The sequence below is a fragment of the Engystomops pustulosus genome, chromosome 5, assembly GCF_040894005.1.
Source record: "Engystomops pustulosus chromosome 5, aEngPut4.maternal, whole genome shotgun sequence".
NCBI classification, from domain to species: Eukaryota; Metazoa; Chordata; class Amphibia; order Anura; family Leptodactylidae; genus Engystomops; species Engystomops pustulosus.
Genome location: NC_092415.1, coordinates 22,516,340 through 22,533,230, shown reverse-complemented (window position 1 = coordinate 22,533,230; position 16,891 = coordinate 22,516,340). Strand labels below are relative to the sequence as shown.

Here is a 16,891-nt window from a genome sequence, read left to right as displayed (position 1 = left end):
AGTAATAAGTTAAAGGGGTAAAACAAGACTTTCTGTCACTAGAGGTTAGGATGATACTTGACGGCAGTCATGTGGAGCAGCACCTCAAAGGAGAGTCACTTTATTTCTGTTATCCTGATCATCATTGTACGCCGATGGTCATTATTCTCCATCGTAAAGTACTAAAGCGTACATAACAACTATTTAATGGTTAAAATGGGGGGATCTGAACTCGCACTTTTGGCAGGTGTCACATAAATCCTATCACTTTTGAGTCAGAACAAGGCGACTTGGCCCAATATTGGCACTAGAACTACAAGGCCATTGAGAACTAAATTAAGGAGTAAGTTTGTTCTCATAAATGTTTGTTCATGATGTTTCCTCAGCTTTGCCTGCGTCCACACCAGCCAGTGCCTGCATCACGCCCGATCCAGAGTGCCCTCAGCTTTTGTCCCTCGCTGCCAGTAACACGTCTTTGTGGTTTGGGTTCTCAGCCTGTTACTCTCCTATTATTAAAAACATTACCCCAAATTCTGGAACAATCCACGATTCAATAACCATCACTGGAAGCGGCTTCAGTAACATCACTTGTGCCAACCAGGTATTCAGTTTTATTAATCGTCCTTGAACAATCTTACCATAAAGTTGCCTAATTTGTGACCATTCATGATGTTTTCTCCAAAGTGTTAAATTTTGGTTCTGATTCCAAAAACCTCTGTTCCTATGTCTTTTTATCTCAGGTTTCGATTGGCAACTATCCTTGTATTGTGTCATCTGCTGATGAGAATACAATCACTTGTAATGTGGATCCCCAGGGCTCAATGGATATTGGGGTTGCAGAAATGGTGTCACTGACTGTAAACAACCTGGGCAATGCCATTAACTCATTAAGGAATGAGATGGACAGAAGATTTGCTTTAATACCCCACATAGACAACATCTCACCAGTCAATGGGTCCATTACAGGGTCTACCAGAGTCACCATACATGGATCCGGGTTCCTGAACATAAATAACAGCATTGTGGTGACCGGGATAGGATGTAACATTGTATCAGTGAATTACACATCTGTTGTATGTGATACGCTATCTAGTTATTCCCACAGTCTTAATGTTGGGGTAACAGTGAGGGGAATCCCTGCTCAGTGCAATGGATCCTGCACCTTCACCTATTCAAGCGATTTAGTACCACAAGTATCTAGTATTTCCCCAGCTCAAGTTGGAAACACGTCCACCACATTCTACATCAATGGCCTTGGCTTTGGGATGGATGCGGATGATGTAGCTGTTTATGCCGGTGACAAGATATTAGATGTGTTAGCCGTCAACGACACATACATAACATGCAGAATAGACCCTGTTCCTGCCGGAAACTATCCTGTTAAGGTTGTTGTATTTAGTAAAGGTTTGGCTCAGGGCTATTCCACCATGACCAGTCCTGCTGAGGCCACTCTAGTGACACCTTCTGGAAGTGTTTTAGGTGGAACTCTTCTACTTGTACAAGGGAATGGATTTCATCCTACCAACACGACAGTGCAAGTTGGTGGTGCCCCGTGTCCAATAACTGCGGTTACTCCTGGTAGTCTCCAGTGCATTACTCCCTCCAGCACCACTGCCCGAATTACTACTGTGATCATCCGTGTACCATCTGCTTCTTATCCATCACTCAGCTTCTCCTACTCCGAGGCCGATACCCCAGCAGTAACATCAGTATATCCAAACACAGGTATGACTTTTAGCAAAAGATTTCTAAAGAAAGACACTCAACCTTTCTATTATTGCTCCTTAAAATAAAGGCAGTCAGAATAGGTTCAGAATAGGTGCAGAATAGGTTCTTTAGGTTTGTTCTTAAGATGAATTTGTATGTAAGTCTGAATAGGTATATTTTATAATTGTAACTCCAGAAAAAAAATTTTTTGCCCCAATGATAACTTTCAATTTACAAAATGTTACTGTCATGGGAACAAGGATCTTCAATAAATCTTTATAACAGACACCTTACAGCTGATCATTGCAGCCTGGGACTATAGTAATGCATCCAGAAAACTTCACAAGAGGTCACAGTGGGCAGAGAAGTCCATAACTAGGGGTTGTGTGTAAGATGGCTGTCCTCAAGTCGGGGACCACTTGTATATCAATTAGTTTTGGTTTTCATAGATTTGATTCACCGATTAAAGTTAAATATAAAAGCAAAACATAATCTACAGGGGCTGGCTCGGGTCAAATTGAGACGTTTATCTCAATATAGCCTGGAGTTGTTGGAGCTGGAGTGATATTCTACAAATGAATACTTTGTTCAGTTTCATTCTTTTTTTTCAGTAACTATGGGGAAATGTATAAAACCCCGCACACAAAAATTCAAGAAGTCACAAAAGTAACAACAAATCTAACAAATGTCAATTTTGAAAAAAATAACCAAAAATTGTGAGTAAAGGGTGTAGAAAACAAAGTAGCATCTTGAAATAAAGTTGCCATATATAGAGATGCAACACATTTTTATAAAACACTGCATAGTTGAATACATTTGCCAAAAATGTCCGTAAAAAATCTCCATAGAGAAACTATATATTTGGAAATCTGCAAAATTGGAAATCTGGACACAAATGAGTCCTACATTAAATTCATGGATTTTCTTTTCAGATGAACATCTTGCTCTTTATGTTATTTCTTAGGACCATCGGGAACCAATATCACAGTGTCCGGTTCTGGTTTTGGTGCGGATGCTTCAAAAACTACAGTGACTATAGGCAATGCCACATGCTCCATCGTAGCAGTGTCTGATACTGAGCTGAACTGTACAGTAGGAGATTACTGGGGAGGAACATTCCCTGTTTCCTTCAAAAATGAGAAGGGATTTGCAAGATCCAATGTAAGATTCACCTACGAGCTCAGTATGACCGGTGTCTCCCCGAATCAAGGTGAGTCTAATTCTGGTAAAGTCGGTAAAGACCACTATGGCCACCATGATGTCTTCTACTGGGAATGTCACCCACTGTCCTAGAATGTCCTGTAGTGTTTTTTTACAGTAAGTGCTAACCCATTGATCTTCATTTGATCCCCTGCAGGCAGTTTTGGTGGTGGGTTGATTCTCACAATCTCTGGCTCTGGCTTTAATAGTCAGATGTCCAAGGTATCTGTGTGCAACTCTGAATGTGTAGTGGATCTGGAGAGATCAAGTCCAAGTTTTCTGTACTGTGCAGTTCCCCTGAGAAACGGTAAGTAGCCTACTGTGATAATAATTTTTAACAAAGGCATATTAAATGTAAACTAATGTAATCATGTACTCCAGATATACTTAACTCATGAAGGATAGGAGAGGCAGTGAATTATGTACATGTATTTTCAAGGTGGTCCCCCATTTACAAGTCCAACCGTTGCTGACTTCACCAGGAGGGAGGAGCTTAAGGAAATGTGTATTTAATACTGTTCTATAAAGGGGTATACAAGAGTATAAAAGAATGCAAAATATGCATATAACTTATTTTAGGAAAAACTTCATTGTTCATTATTCAATGCAATTTAAATATTTTTTCTCTTCTAAACCATTTATAACTTACAGCATTTTCTTCATGTCTTCCATCAGATACTAACATCTCTTCTCAAAGTTGTAACGTCACTGTGGTGAATGGAGACAACTCTGTGCAGATCAATAATGCCTTTACCTACTCTTCCGATTTAACTCCTACCATATCGGATGTCACCCCCAAGAGAGGCGGCACAGCGGGGGGAACCAGGCTCACAATCACTGGATCCCAGTTCAGGTAGATGCCTTAGATGAAGGTGAAGTTGGCCACATAAATGTTGGCAGAACCAATCGATTTTGGTGTCATCAACTATGAGGAATCGGTATATTCAATTTAAACATGGGGAACATAGTCAACACTAGAGGCCCCAGGCAGTGGCCTATTTCACTTTCTGTGCTTGGAACAAATGCTCTGAACCAGAAATGTATGTATACAAGGGAGTTTCGTCCAACAGATACAAGTTGCGGAGAATATAGGAGAGAGATCCCAAGTCAGCAGTTTATGAGCAGTAATACCCTCATCACAAACAGGGCAACCTCCCTCCCTAGTATTATCTTATTTGCTGGCTAGCTACAGATAGTCTGGCTTCAAAGATTTAGGAGTGAAAAATTGGACACCTGGGCCAGACTATCTGGAAGGTCCCCCGAGGCATCACAGATGAGGCTTGGACATACGGTAACTTCATTGGGGAGTTATAGGTTATGGTGCTTCCTAGCCGGATACCAGCTACAGTTTCAGAACATGGGAGCGGGTCATACGGATATAATCAGCATGAGCTATAAGTTACCATTAGGGACTGGAATTTAAGGGATAGTCATAATATATAGCTCATAGAGATGGAGCCCTCTAAAGTACGTGGCTATAAAGTCATTTAACTCATGTTGTAATTCTTTGACTTCATGGACATAAATTTATAACCGCAATAAAAAACATATACTATGTGGTATATTATTTTCAATAAATTACTTTTTTTTCATTTGCAGCTCTAACACCTCAGCCATCACCGTCACCATCGCTCAGTCCGTATGTGCCGTCCAGTCATCCAGTAGCACTCAAATAGTGTGTATAACCAGCGCCCATTCTCCTTCCCAAAGAGCCAAAGTCACAGTGTACATTGAAGGCCAAGGCAATGCTAAGATGGTAAGAAATAAGATAACATTGAAAATATTGGGGCACATTTACTTACCTGGTCCAGCGTGATCCCCGCTGTGCGTTGTGCGACGATAATGCCCTCTGCCGCGATTCACAAAGATTGTGCGCCTGATATCCTGCATGTGTCGCTTCCCCGCTCAGGTCCGACAGAGTTCATCATCTTCTTCCTGGTGCATGTAAGTGTTTGTCTTGTGACACAATTTTAAAGTTAAATCCCGCGCTCCGTCCGAATCCATCGGATCATCCGACGGCCCGCCCCCGATTTCTGTTGCCTGAAAGTCGGCACAATTGTGCCAAAATCCGATCGCATGCCACACAATCCCCTTCTAAATAGCTGTCACAGCGGCACAATTCCTGAAATTTTCTAAAAACAGACGAAAGTGCGATCCATGGGACCCCTAGCAAATAAGCCCCAATATGTGAAATTTCTATTCAGTTTTACGATCATGAGAGCAGGGGTGCGTTGTTCCCCTGTTGCACCTGAGATTCCCAGAGCAGGTATTTGCATTTGTGCCAACTGCTCCTTAAATTTCTATGGTGCTCATGGAGATAGTTGAGCTCCGCACTCCACTCCTGATCTTCATAAAGATGAATGGCGCACGTGGCACATGCGCAACTGGCTGGTCCGGTCATCTTGGGTACAACAGGGGTGATACGTGATACATGGGGGTTCTATCTCTGATCAGTAAGTTAGGCCCGATCCTGTAGATAGAGAAGCTCTTTAAGTCTGAATTTGTTTTAATATTGTATTTTTCATACTTATATTAGGACAATGCTGACTTCTTCTACATCGATGTCTGGTCTTCTAAATACACCTGGGGAGGAGAATCTCCACCGGACGAGGGGTCATTGGCGGTCATCACAAAAGGCCAAACCATCTTGTTGGACCAGAGTACACCAGTGCTGAAGATGTTGCTGATCCAAGGTCTGTTCTTTTTCTACTGTAACGATAAGATATATTTATATGAAATTGCAAATGAATAAATATAACTTTTTTTATATCTTTATCACAGGAGGAACCCTGATCTTTGATGAAGCAGATATAGAGCTGCAGTCTGAGAACATCCTCATTACAGATGGAGGAACTCTTCAGGTACTTTACTTTGAGATAGAAACAAGTATCTCAAAAGAACCCATTTGCTTGGATTATTGGACTAAAGTCATCTGCTGTATTTCCACATGTTATCATTGTACATCTGTGTCTAGATTGGAACTGAACAAGCTCCATTCCAACACAAAGCCATAATCACCCTACATGGACATTTACGTTCTCCAGAGCTGCCATTATATGGGGCAAAGACATTGGCTGTGAGACAGGGGACCCTGGATCTTCATGGTAAGTATAAGTAAAATAACGTGTTAACAGGGTAACTAATTCCCTTTTCGAAACTATTCCCTCTGTAGTCACATCTCATCCACATTTGCTTTCTTTACCCAGTTTTCTTTGATCTCGTTACTTCCTTCCAAGCTTCTCCCTGCATTCCCTGCTTGTTCAGCGTCTTCACACATTGTTTTATGTTGATTTCCATTCTCAAAGGTGCCATCTTTACACCTACAGACAAAAAAAATAGAAATTTGCATGAATACCATAGTGTAAACTGGTGTTCAGAAGTCAAGGGCAAGGATTTTCTGAAGTGTATAAAATTTGTTCCATACATTAGGCATCCCCATACCTGTAACATGGACAAGACTCGCTCAGACAGCGGAGTCAGGAAGCTCAACCCTGATCCTACAGAAAGCTGTGACCTGGAAAGCTGGAGATGAAATAGTGATTGCATCAACAGGTCACAGGTATATGTCTCACAATATCACTCTACTTTTACTATATACCCACTGGTATAAAGTATCTCACACTAGAAAAAACCTATACTATGTGGTATATTTTTTTACTGTATACTTTTCTATGGAATAACATAGTCTACTACCCTATTTTGAGATATAATGATGAAAACAGGCCCAAGGAGATCCAAAAAACTTAAATATGTGAAAATATTTTATTTTTTTCAATAAATACCTTGAAAATTTTTTAAACACCATCTTTTTAATTGCAAATAATGTTATCATCCTATGACAGACACAGCCAAAGTGAGAATGAGAAGAGAACTATACAGTCCGTATCGGCAGACGGAATGAACGTGACCCTGACGCAGCCGTTACGTTACAAACATTTGGGCGTTTCGGTCACTTTACCTGATAACACTGTTTTTGAGGCCAGAGCTGAAGTAGGTCTCCTTACAAGAAACATTGTGGTCAGAGGGTCAACCAACATGGAATGGAGCGACACAATACCGGCCTGTCCCGAGGGATTTGATACCGGTAATGCCATGTTTTCTTTTATTACACTGTACAAGTGCTGCCTATGTGGTCTATTCTATGACTTTATGATGCATATCCCTGAAGGCCATTCCATGGTCATCTCCTTGGATCTCAATGCTGTTGAGATTATTTTACTTGAATAAAATTTTTCTTTTGTTTTAGACTTGAAAAAAGTTGAACAAAAAAACCTAAAATCAAAATTCGGAATCCATTTAAAAAATCCAAACTTTAAAAGCCAGCTTTGATTACCATTTATTTCAAAAATTATACCAAATTATTAAAATATCTACATATATAAAGGTCTTTCTTGGCCATTTTTCCAAAATTAGCAAAAAGTCAGAAATTGCAAAAGTTGCTGGGGGTGGAATACCATAATATTAGAATGAGCTGCTCAAAAAACGTTTGCAAAAAGTTGCAAAAAACTACAGACTGATAGATTTAAAACCTTCTAAAAATCAAACAAACCCATCCCCCTCTCCAAAAAAAGAGGCACAAATTTACAGATGAACATGTAGCGATAGGCCCTGGCAGGAGCTTCGTTTCTCTGGATACATATGATCAGCTGCTTGAATTCAAGATCCCTGCTGTTTCTCCCCTCATACACTTAAAGTATGAATGTTTGGTCTCACTAGTTTTGAAAACTTTGGATGAGCAGACACATTCAAGTTCCGGTTCCGAACCTAAACCCGAGCCCCTGCCTTTTAACACCGGCGATCAGTGTTGCCCATTGCATCATCAGTGAGTGACAATCCTTTGGAAAAGGCACTTAAAGAATTAACACTAGGGTTTCGGCAATGGTTGGGGGTCACCCGCCCAATGCGCATATATTTCCGGTTTGGCATCTGAACAGCGTCAATTTGCTGAATTGGCTGTTCAATCTGGCAATATGTCCAACTCAGGCAGGTGCACCCGAAAGCCAAACTTGGATCTGATTATCTAGTCTGCTCATCTCTACTCATCACTTATCATAACCTAAAAGAGGACCCTTAATCTTCATTATAACCACGCTACTGTCAGGTGGGAGGTCATGGGTTGAAGGTTGCAGCCTGACACCACCCTCCTGATATTAAAGAACGTACTGTTCACCAAATACCAAGCTTGGGAAAGGTAGTGATTAGAGAAGGAAATCCAACTGTGCCAGAATCATTGGAGCAACATCTAATAAAAGATGGAAGGACTTGGAGTTGGTGGAGGTGCGAAAGTTCCTCTTTAAGTTCTGCAGCGTTTTATACTGAACGATCCAAGAACTAAATAAATTACTGATTGTTATTATTTGTTAACTCTTTCCAAATCCATCTTGTTCTCTTTTTAGGTGAATTTGCCACTCAGACTTGTTTCCAGGGACGATTTGGTGAATCAATCGGAAGTGATCAGTTTGGAGGATGTATAATGTTCCATGCTCCAACACCTGGTCAACTACTCTCCATTGGAAGAATAGAATATGTGGAGGTACGTGGATAAAGCTTATAATGGTGGCTAATATTCCACATTACCCAACAGTGATGCTATTTCTTCTATTCCTCATCTACATCAGTATAGCAAAGCAGCAATAATTTTACTTCATCGTATAAGAACAGCCGAATAAGCTTTTTTAAAATCTTGATTTAAGGGCAGTAGTTATGGTGATATCGAATATATCATGATTTTCTAGTAAGTTAAGTGTTAAATGTTAAGTGTTAACAATGTTATGCCAAATAATAACAAAAAACGAAAATTTTGTTTTGTAGGTTTTCCATGCAGGACAAGCTTTCAGGTTAGGCCGGTATCCAATACACTGGCATTTAATGGGTGACGTCCAGTATAAGTCGTATGTACGAGGTTGTGGAATCCATCAGACCTATAATAGAGCAGTGACCATCCACAACACTCACCATCTACTTGTGGAACATAACGTCATCTATGATATCATGGGTGGAGCGTTCTTCATTGAAGACGGCATTGAGCATGGAAACATATTGCAGTACAACCTGGCCGTGTTTGTCCAGCAAAGTACCAGCTTGCTCAATGATGATGTGACCCCAGCAGGATTTTGGGTCACCAATCCAAATAACACAATCAGACACAATGCCGCTGCTGGTGGGACACACTTTGGCTTTTGGTACAGGATGCATGATAACCCAGATGGACCTTCCTATGATCCTAACATTTGCCAGAAGTTTGTGCCACTTGGAGAATTCTACAATAACACTGTTCACTCTCAGGGATGGTTCGGCATTTGGATATTTCAAAATTACTTCCCAATGGTAGATGGGTCTTGCACATCTTCTTCACCATCCCCAGCTGTCTTTAAATCTTTGACCACATGGAATTGTCAGAAAGGAGCAGAATGGGTCAATGGTGGCGCTCTCCAGTTCCACAACTTCACCATGGTCAATAACGAGGACTCCGGCATAGAAACTAAGAGAGTAGTTTCAGCTTATGTTGGTGGATGGGGAGAGACCAATGGGGCCGTCCTCAAAAATTCCATAATTGTGGGACATCTGGATGAGCTTGGACTCGGTCCTAATTACTGCACTGCTAGAGGCATCACCCTCCCGTTTGATGAAGGACTCACGGTTTCATCTTTAAAGTTTATGAACTTTGACCGACCAAACTGTGCAGCAATCACTGTAACAAGTATTCAAGGAGTGTGTTCTGACAGATGTGGAGGCTGGAGTGCGAAATTTGATGGAATACAGTTTTTCAATTCACCCAATAAGGCAGGATTTCGATGGGAGCACGAAGTTGTTCTGATTGATACAGATGGGACTCTAACAGGTGAGTACATGAATCTTCAAGGGGTTGCCTGTAGTTTCTCTGGGAACTGATGTTGCAGCAGACTTCTGTCATGGAGAAAATTGCTGTCTTTGGGGAGTTTACCCCCGAATCAATCACTGACCTCAGAAATAACCTCCACACCAGTGCCACATCAATGACCTTAGTAGTGAGATGTCATTAATATAGAGGTTACCAGTTTGACATGGCTTGAGATTGGTCCAGTGGTGACCCATGCTTAGATGGCAGATATGCCAATAATTGTCCACCTGGCCAAACACAGCCATTCTAGTTGCTTGGGGCATAAAGCTTCCTGATTGGCTGTTCTGTAGCCTATCAATCAACATGTACAGGTTACGCGAAGCTGCAGAATGGAGGGTGCCAAACCTAAAGTTGGAATTTGCTTATCTCTAATTGTTATACTCCAATATGCCCAAACTACCCATGTCCTCAATATTTGCTGTCAGATGATTTGACATGCCCCATACACAATTGTGATGCCATTGGTGGCTTTCCTTTGTATCTTATATATTTCACCTACTTTATAGGGATTGTTCCAAGTCCTGTGGCTGCTATAGATAATCCACTGCTATCTAACATTCCTACCCAAAACTGAACAATAGCAGGGTCTGGCCATCCCTAAACAAATCAGATAGTTGTGAAATCTTTCTGAGCACTCCTTTCAGTTATTCTCCTTGCTCTAGATATATAATGCCCCATGCAGGATCTCCATAGGGATGATTACTGAGATCCAATTTCTGATGAATAATTCAACAAACCCTTTTTATTAACTTATTAATTGGATTTATTTGAACTTGGTATTACTAAGTGTCTCACAAATATATCTTGGTTTTGATATAGGAGCAAGCGGAGCAAAGGTGGTACCGGGTAGTGGACTCCTTGACCCGTCCCAGTGCAGTCAAAGCAGTGATTGGAGCGCTGGCTTCCCAGGATTTGTCTGTAATGCCTCCGTCAGCTTCCACAGATTGGCCTTTAATAATCCATCTCCATCTTCTCTCCTCGGAAAGGATGCCATTATTACAAATTCCTTCGGTATGTTTATGGTTTCTGTTCTTAACACTAAAAGTGATCACCCATCCTTGAAGAATTTAAAGTGTTTCGAAACATGTCCAACATTCTGATAACCTCAGTTTTTGATTTTTAGATCTTCTAGAGTTAAAGTTGTTCTACTACAATAACACATATCCACATTGGCTCCACCACCACTGGGGTCCTTATCTTGAGAATTGTCCAAAACTTTTGTTTGCTTCTGTGTAAGCAAAACACTGTGTAAGTTAAAAGGAGAGCGAGCACGTCAGTACGTCTGGATAAATTGATGTTAAGGGACATCCCACAAACCACTATGGGATATTTAGGATAATATTATGTTCTGGTAAAATATTTACCTAATTTCTTCCCCCAATAACATAGGACTAATAAGGGGGTGATATTAGGGAGATTTCCCAATAGTAGTCCCTCAGTTCGTTATGTATGAAATAGATTTTGGTTTAATCCAGGCAATCCCTTACAGGAAGATGAAAAAGTGTCCATGACCAGAATCTTAGACCATTACCATAATCTCAAAGTAGAGGTACTTCCTGGGGCGTTTTTCACTAAGTTTTAGATAACCTCATGAAATCCTGGCCTAACTATTGGATCCCAATACAAAATTTAGTAACAGAGCACGAAACCTTGTCCATTATAAGGTGGTGTCCTCTTCTGCATCCTCTATAGCTCCACCATAAACTCAGATGGAAAAAATAGACTTTTATCCTAACTTTTATTTTTAGGCTCCAGTCATATACCTTTCTTGGCAAAACGCTTGACACACCCGAAAGGATGGATGGCCTTACTACCTAATGCAGGATCCTTCAACTGGTATTTCAACGATGTTGACTTCATCACAAACATCACCTATTCATCGAGCTTCTATGGATTCAAGGTAACAATACATTCCCTAATCAATCAATACATATCCCAAACAGCCAATATATGGTGTTTGCTGGAAAACTGTAAATCTATAGACTAGCCTTCCTCAGGTGCTGGTCACAGCAGGGACAGCAGAGAGCTTCAAGAAGGGTCTAGATGCCTTTTTACATCTAAATAACATGTTATATAGAATTGTTTCCCTTAGATCTTCCTTTCCCTTCCTTGGTTGAACTTTATGGACATATGTCTTTTTTTCAACCGTATAGAATATCTAACTTTTGTATCTGCCATTTTTAATAATTTTGCCTTGTGATTGTTTTATATCTAGAGCACGGACTATGTTCTGATATCCCACAACTTCACTCAGGCGCCTGACATGTTCAAGATAGTTGACATTCGCGATGGATCTGCACAGCCATTGAGCTGGGACACCAATATCAATGGAGACTGGTACTTTAATGACAACACCACTACATTAACATATCTAGGTGAGTATATTTGTGTGATATTATTATAAGGATTGTGGGGATGTAACATTTTTGTTGTACATGTGTTGAAAGATCAAACCAGGACTCAAAGATTCCACCAAAATTTTAACTTCCTCGTCCCTCTTGTGAATGAACATGACAACTATGCTCAATTTTCCTATATGTTCACCACAGTCGATATTAAGCATGCAGATCAGTGGACTGTCTGTACATTCACAGAGAGGACAGGTCCTTCTAACTGAGGCCTTCTAACGTAACCATATACCAGGTCCTTCTAACTGAGTCCTTCTAACGTAACCATATACCACTGACTAAGAATAAAGGGCTCCAGTAAAATCAACTTTTATACTCGAAGGCTATGTAACTTCTTACATGTCAGAAACAGTAGACTAGGTTGTCTTCTTCATCATTCCTAATTGATGATGAAAACCAAAGTTAGTATCCATGAGGAAATGACTGCCCAAAGAATGAAGCTACTTTTGACTACGATGGATGAGATAGGTTGGATGGCCAGGATACACAGATCATACAACATCTCAATGGAAGTGGCGATATGGTAGTGGTAGAAACCAGCAACAATAGTCAACATTATTTTGATTTCTTAGTGACACCCTTCCTATATCTGCATGTATTTTTAGAACTAAAATATTTTTATTAACAACTAATTTTTTGTCCCAGTGTCTGGGAAACGCAAACTTCGGAGACGAGCTGTGGCCGGTGCCCTGGACTCAACCATGTCAAACACCAATGTGAACCTGGTGGTCTACCAGTGCTACTTTAAGAACTGTATTCCACCTCCTCCACCGACACAAGCAACACTTAACCCTGCAGTCCATGAGTAAGTATTATGGGAATTTTTCCATTGTATCAGAGAGTACCTGCAAATTATCTGAATACAGTATCTGCATTTGGGTTCCTTACAAATGAAATTAGCACCATAGCCCCTTCATTCTTAAGATCATCTGACCAATGGAACCTATGGATCATCTGACCTATGGGACCTATGGATCATCAGACCTATGGGGTTGTGCATAAAAGAAGAGAATGGTAAGGCTTGCACTGTAACTCTTAGGATTGGTGAGGAACCCTGGGTCAGACTGCCACCCATTACAACAAGAAGGTCCATCCAAGCAATTAGTCAAGGTTTTAGATTTAGAAAAACATACATTATGTAGTATGGGTGTAAATATCACAGACATGGAGACTACCATGGTTGAAGTGGACCCAAATCATGTTAACCAATCTTCTTTGTAGAGACCTCAACATTAGGAAAAGCCTAAAGACCTCAAGATGACGTTGAGGCTCCACAATGCCCATATTCAGTAGTCATGTTAAGGAACAACAATAGATCTTTAATGTAAATAATGAGTGCCCTTATCTAAAATATTCTTCTTGTCTTTCCAGTTTATGGTCCAATAGTACCTTCTGGGTGTTATCAGCAGAAAACAATCACACTGTCCCGAAAGAAGGATCCAATGTTGTCATCCCAGCAGGTAACGATGACCTTTCTCACATGATTTGTATTCAGAATATCCTGATTCTGAATAGTTGAATTGAGCTTTTGCTACACAACCTTTTAACCCACGTCACTGTAGCATTGCCCTTGAGTCCCACAATTTGTAACTTATCTCCAAGAATGGAATTGGTGGGGAACCCTGTCTGGAGCCCCCTATTGATTACTTAAATAGGATCCTGCTATTTTTCCTTTATTGCATGACAGTGACATGTAAAACTGTCAAAGCAAACTGGGGGTCTCCACAATGAGATACAATTCATTTGGTGTATTTGGTGATCCTCAAATCTTTTTTTGCTAGTCTCTTACTCGTTCATTAATAAAATGGTAAAGGGGATTTTCCACTAAAGGCACTCAGTCCCTATCCACTGGTAGTTTGACTTCTGGGACTGAAAGTGATCACCACAGAAGTAGAGCAAAGATTCTGCATACATACAGTACCAGTACTCCTTTTCTGACCCTCAGTTTGGTGTTCACAAAGGGTCCCAGACCCGGCTGATTTTTCAACCTTGATAAAATTAGTCCATCCTTTCCATAAAAGGAATTGTTCTGTTTTGGAGAACCCTTGACTAGTTTTCAATGAACTCAGATTTTGGAATAGTAAAAGAGATTATTGAGTTCTAGAGCTCTTTGTAATTTTGTGTTTGTGGATATAGTCATGAATGTATTTGTAGATGTTTCTACGGTCATGTGGATCACTGGTAAGAAACATTTGTTGAATCTTCCTGTTGTTTCATTCCAGGCAAGTGGGTTGTAGCTGACATAGACCTCCCATCATTTAATAAACTTATCATTTATGGTGTCTTGGAGCTGAGGAACCTCACGGACAACTCAACAGCACGGGCTGCAGCCACCTTCAGAACAACTGTACTCAATGCTACGTACATTTCTATTCAGGTGAGGAACCCAATACAACCTTATTCAAGTAAAAGTTTTTTGGGGAAATAAACATTGACCTTAATCATCCCCTCTTTATATGTTATGGGTAGGGTGGAAGATTGATAGGAGGAACAGAGGACGACCCATTTCAAGGAGAATTGCATATTGTACTAAGAGGAAATCATTTAACCCCAGAGTTACCGTTGCCAGATGGACCCAACCAAGGGTCAAAGGTTTTAGGTAACTACAAATAAATAACATAATGAACACAAGACAATGTAGATATCATACAAACTAAACACCTATTCCCTCATCTTCTCTGGGTAGGAGTGTTTGGGCAGTTGGACCTACATGGACTTCCGCGCTCTGTGTATAGGACAAAGCTGGCAAACACAGCATCAGCGGGATCCCAAACCATCACCGTCAGAGATCCTGTAGATTGGCAGGTGAGTTTTATCAGGTCTCTTTCACCCTTAGGAGCAAAAGCGGGAGAATATTACATTTTACTTAAGATTTCAACATCACTGTTGAGGCTGTATATCTTACACTACCGATAGAGAGGAACTTTTTCAATTAGACTTCCCCTTGTTCCATTGAAGGGATGATCTCCATGTTTTAGGAGCATCTTAAGTGGTAAAATAGCTTAATGTTCACCACATTTTCCTTTACAAGGTGGGAGAAGACATTCTGATCACGACCACCAGTTATAACGCCTGGCAGACAGAAACAAGGAGTATCTTCGCAGTTTCATCTGACCGCAGGACCCTCACCTTAAATGTGTCCCTCAGCTTTAACCACACTGGTAAGTTATGTATATTCACTGGCTTGGACCACTCCTTTAAAGTTTATGGATCCTTTACTGAGTGGAGTGTCTACAGTAGGGACAATGTGCAAGTTTATAACATCCAGTTCACCTATAACTAAAATAAATGGACACTCAGTCTTTTGATAATTGCTTGTGGTTCTTCAACTCAGGCCTCATGATGTATCTTTTTTCAGCTAACACTTATCTGGTACCGAACACGACCCTGAATTACACTCTGGCTGCTGACGTTGCGTTACTCAGTAGAAACATTAAGATCATCGGTGAGGACTACCCTGGTTGGTACAGTGAATCCTTTGGAGCCCGAGTTCTCGTCAGCACATTTTCTGCCAACGGCATGGAATATCGAGGTATTGTAGACTTTTAATTTTTAATTTTATTGCAGTTTTTTCAGCTTGGTACAGAGAGACTTTCACGAGAGACAATACTGACCATAGGAAACTATGGGATCCATTATGTTAACAATTTCATGCCTCAATTTTGTTTTTGTATATATGACGGAACCATTACTAATCATAGTACAACTCTGTTTTTCAAGGTAATGCAAGGATTGAAAATGTGGAGTTCTACCACAGTGGGCAGGAAGGTTATAGAGATCCTACAGATCCACGCTACTCATTGGCTTTCCTCAATCTTGGAGAGGTATGTATCCCTGAATTTTTTGTTTGGAAAAATAAGCAGAATTCTTAGATTCATTTGCGGGAACAAGGTATCAACAATGCAAGGTAGTCAATAGAATTATCTGCCTGATTAGAACGTTTAAAAATCTAGTCCGTGTCTCGGTTAAATATATGCTACAGGGTTGGTTCTTCACCCTATATAATCTCATTACAGAACGGGCTTATATTAAATGAGAGCTGGTGGCAGTCTATTGGGCTGATAAGGTTCTGTTTTACTGAGACTAGTGAAAGGGGTCTTTTAGCCATTCAGAGTTGTGATTTATTGTTGTGCCATATCCGGAGGTTGTGAGGACAACTCTAACTCGCTTCCGGCACCCACCCAGAATACGTGTGTTCTGGGAGTATCTACAAAAGTATAATTAATTGACCTTACTTACCCCTCAGGGGTCCGAAAACATCATGTTTCGTCACAGCTGGGATATACTCTTAAGAGTTATAAAGTTACTGCAAAAATTACCTGTTTTTTTGAGGAACGTTAAATAAACAGTTTCCAGGTGGATGGAACTGGTTCGTAAAAAATGAACCGACCGAGTATAAATGGCTGCTAAATGGATCCAAATCAGCCATAGCAAACAGACAATACAGTACATTTTTTTAGAACATCTAAATGGATCAAAAATATACCTCAGTCCAAACATTGACTTTTTACAAATATCTGCTCTTTCCTTTATAGGTGTTATCAAATGAATCCTACGTGAAGGGCTGCGCCTTCCACAATGGATTTTCTCCGGCTATTGGTGTGTTTTACTCAAATGGACTCGATGTTGACGACAACGTCATTCACTTCACTGTCGGAGAAGGTAAGTCAAATGAGTGTAAAGGAACTCCATAGCTGGGATCGGTATGGAGAGATGC

The 16,891-nt window shown here is 40.5% G+C and overlaps 1 protein-coding gene across 2 annotated transcripts in view; it reads left to right on the top strand.

The window, feature by feature from the left end:
- LOC140132490 (fibrocystin-L-like) overlaps positions 1-16,891 on the top strand; it is a 90,552-nt gene that overhangs the window by 59,011 nt on the left and 14,650 nt on the right. For both annotated transcript variants that reach the window (XM_072151318.1, XM_072151317.1), the window contains exons 37-61: positions 366-580; positions 720-1,704; positions 2,651-2,896; positions 3,044-3,193; positions 3,562-3,739; positions 4,486-4,642; positions 5,423-5,579; positions 5,668-5,747; positions 5,861-5,990; positions 6,316-6,445; positions 6,729-6,970; positions 8,283-8,419; positions 8,698-9,727; positions 10,586-10,777; positions 11,515-11,666; positions 11,982-12,141; positions 12,820-12,979; positions 13,546-13,634; positions 14,397-14,551; positions 14,644-14,773; positions 14,861-14,979; positions 15,206-15,335; positions 15,533-15,706; positions 15,895-15,998; positions 16,710-16,836. In XM_072151318.1, coding sequence (XP_072007419.1) covers positions 366-580; positions 720-1,704; positions 2,651-2,896; positions 3,044-3,193; positions 3,562-3,739; positions 4,486-4,642; positions 5,423-5,579; positions 5,668-5,747; positions 5,861-5,990; positions 6,316-6,445; positions 6,729-6,970; positions 8,283-8,419; positions 8,698-9,727; positions 10,586-10,777; positions 11,515-11,666; positions 11,982-12,141; positions 12,820-12,979; positions 13,546-13,634; positions 14,397-14,551; positions 14,644-14,773; positions 14,861-14,979; positions 15,206-15,335; positions 15,533-15,706; positions 15,895-15,998; positions 16,710-16,836 — 5,529 coding nt within the window. The remainder of the gene's footprint in view (positions 1-365; positions 581-719; positions 1,705-2,650; positions 2,897-3,043; positions 3,194-3,561; positions 3,740-4,485; positions 4,643-5,422; positions 5,580-5,667; positions 5,748-5,860; positions 5,991-6,315; positions 6,446-6,728; positions 6,971-8,282; positions 8,420-8,697; positions 9,728-10,585; positions 10,778-11,514; positions 11,667-11,981; positions 12,142-12,819; positions 12,980-13,545; positions 13,635-14,396; positions 14,552-14,643; positions 14,774-14,860; positions 14,980-15,205; positions 15,336-15,532; positions 15,707-15,894; positions 15,999-16,709; positions 16,837-16,891) is intronic.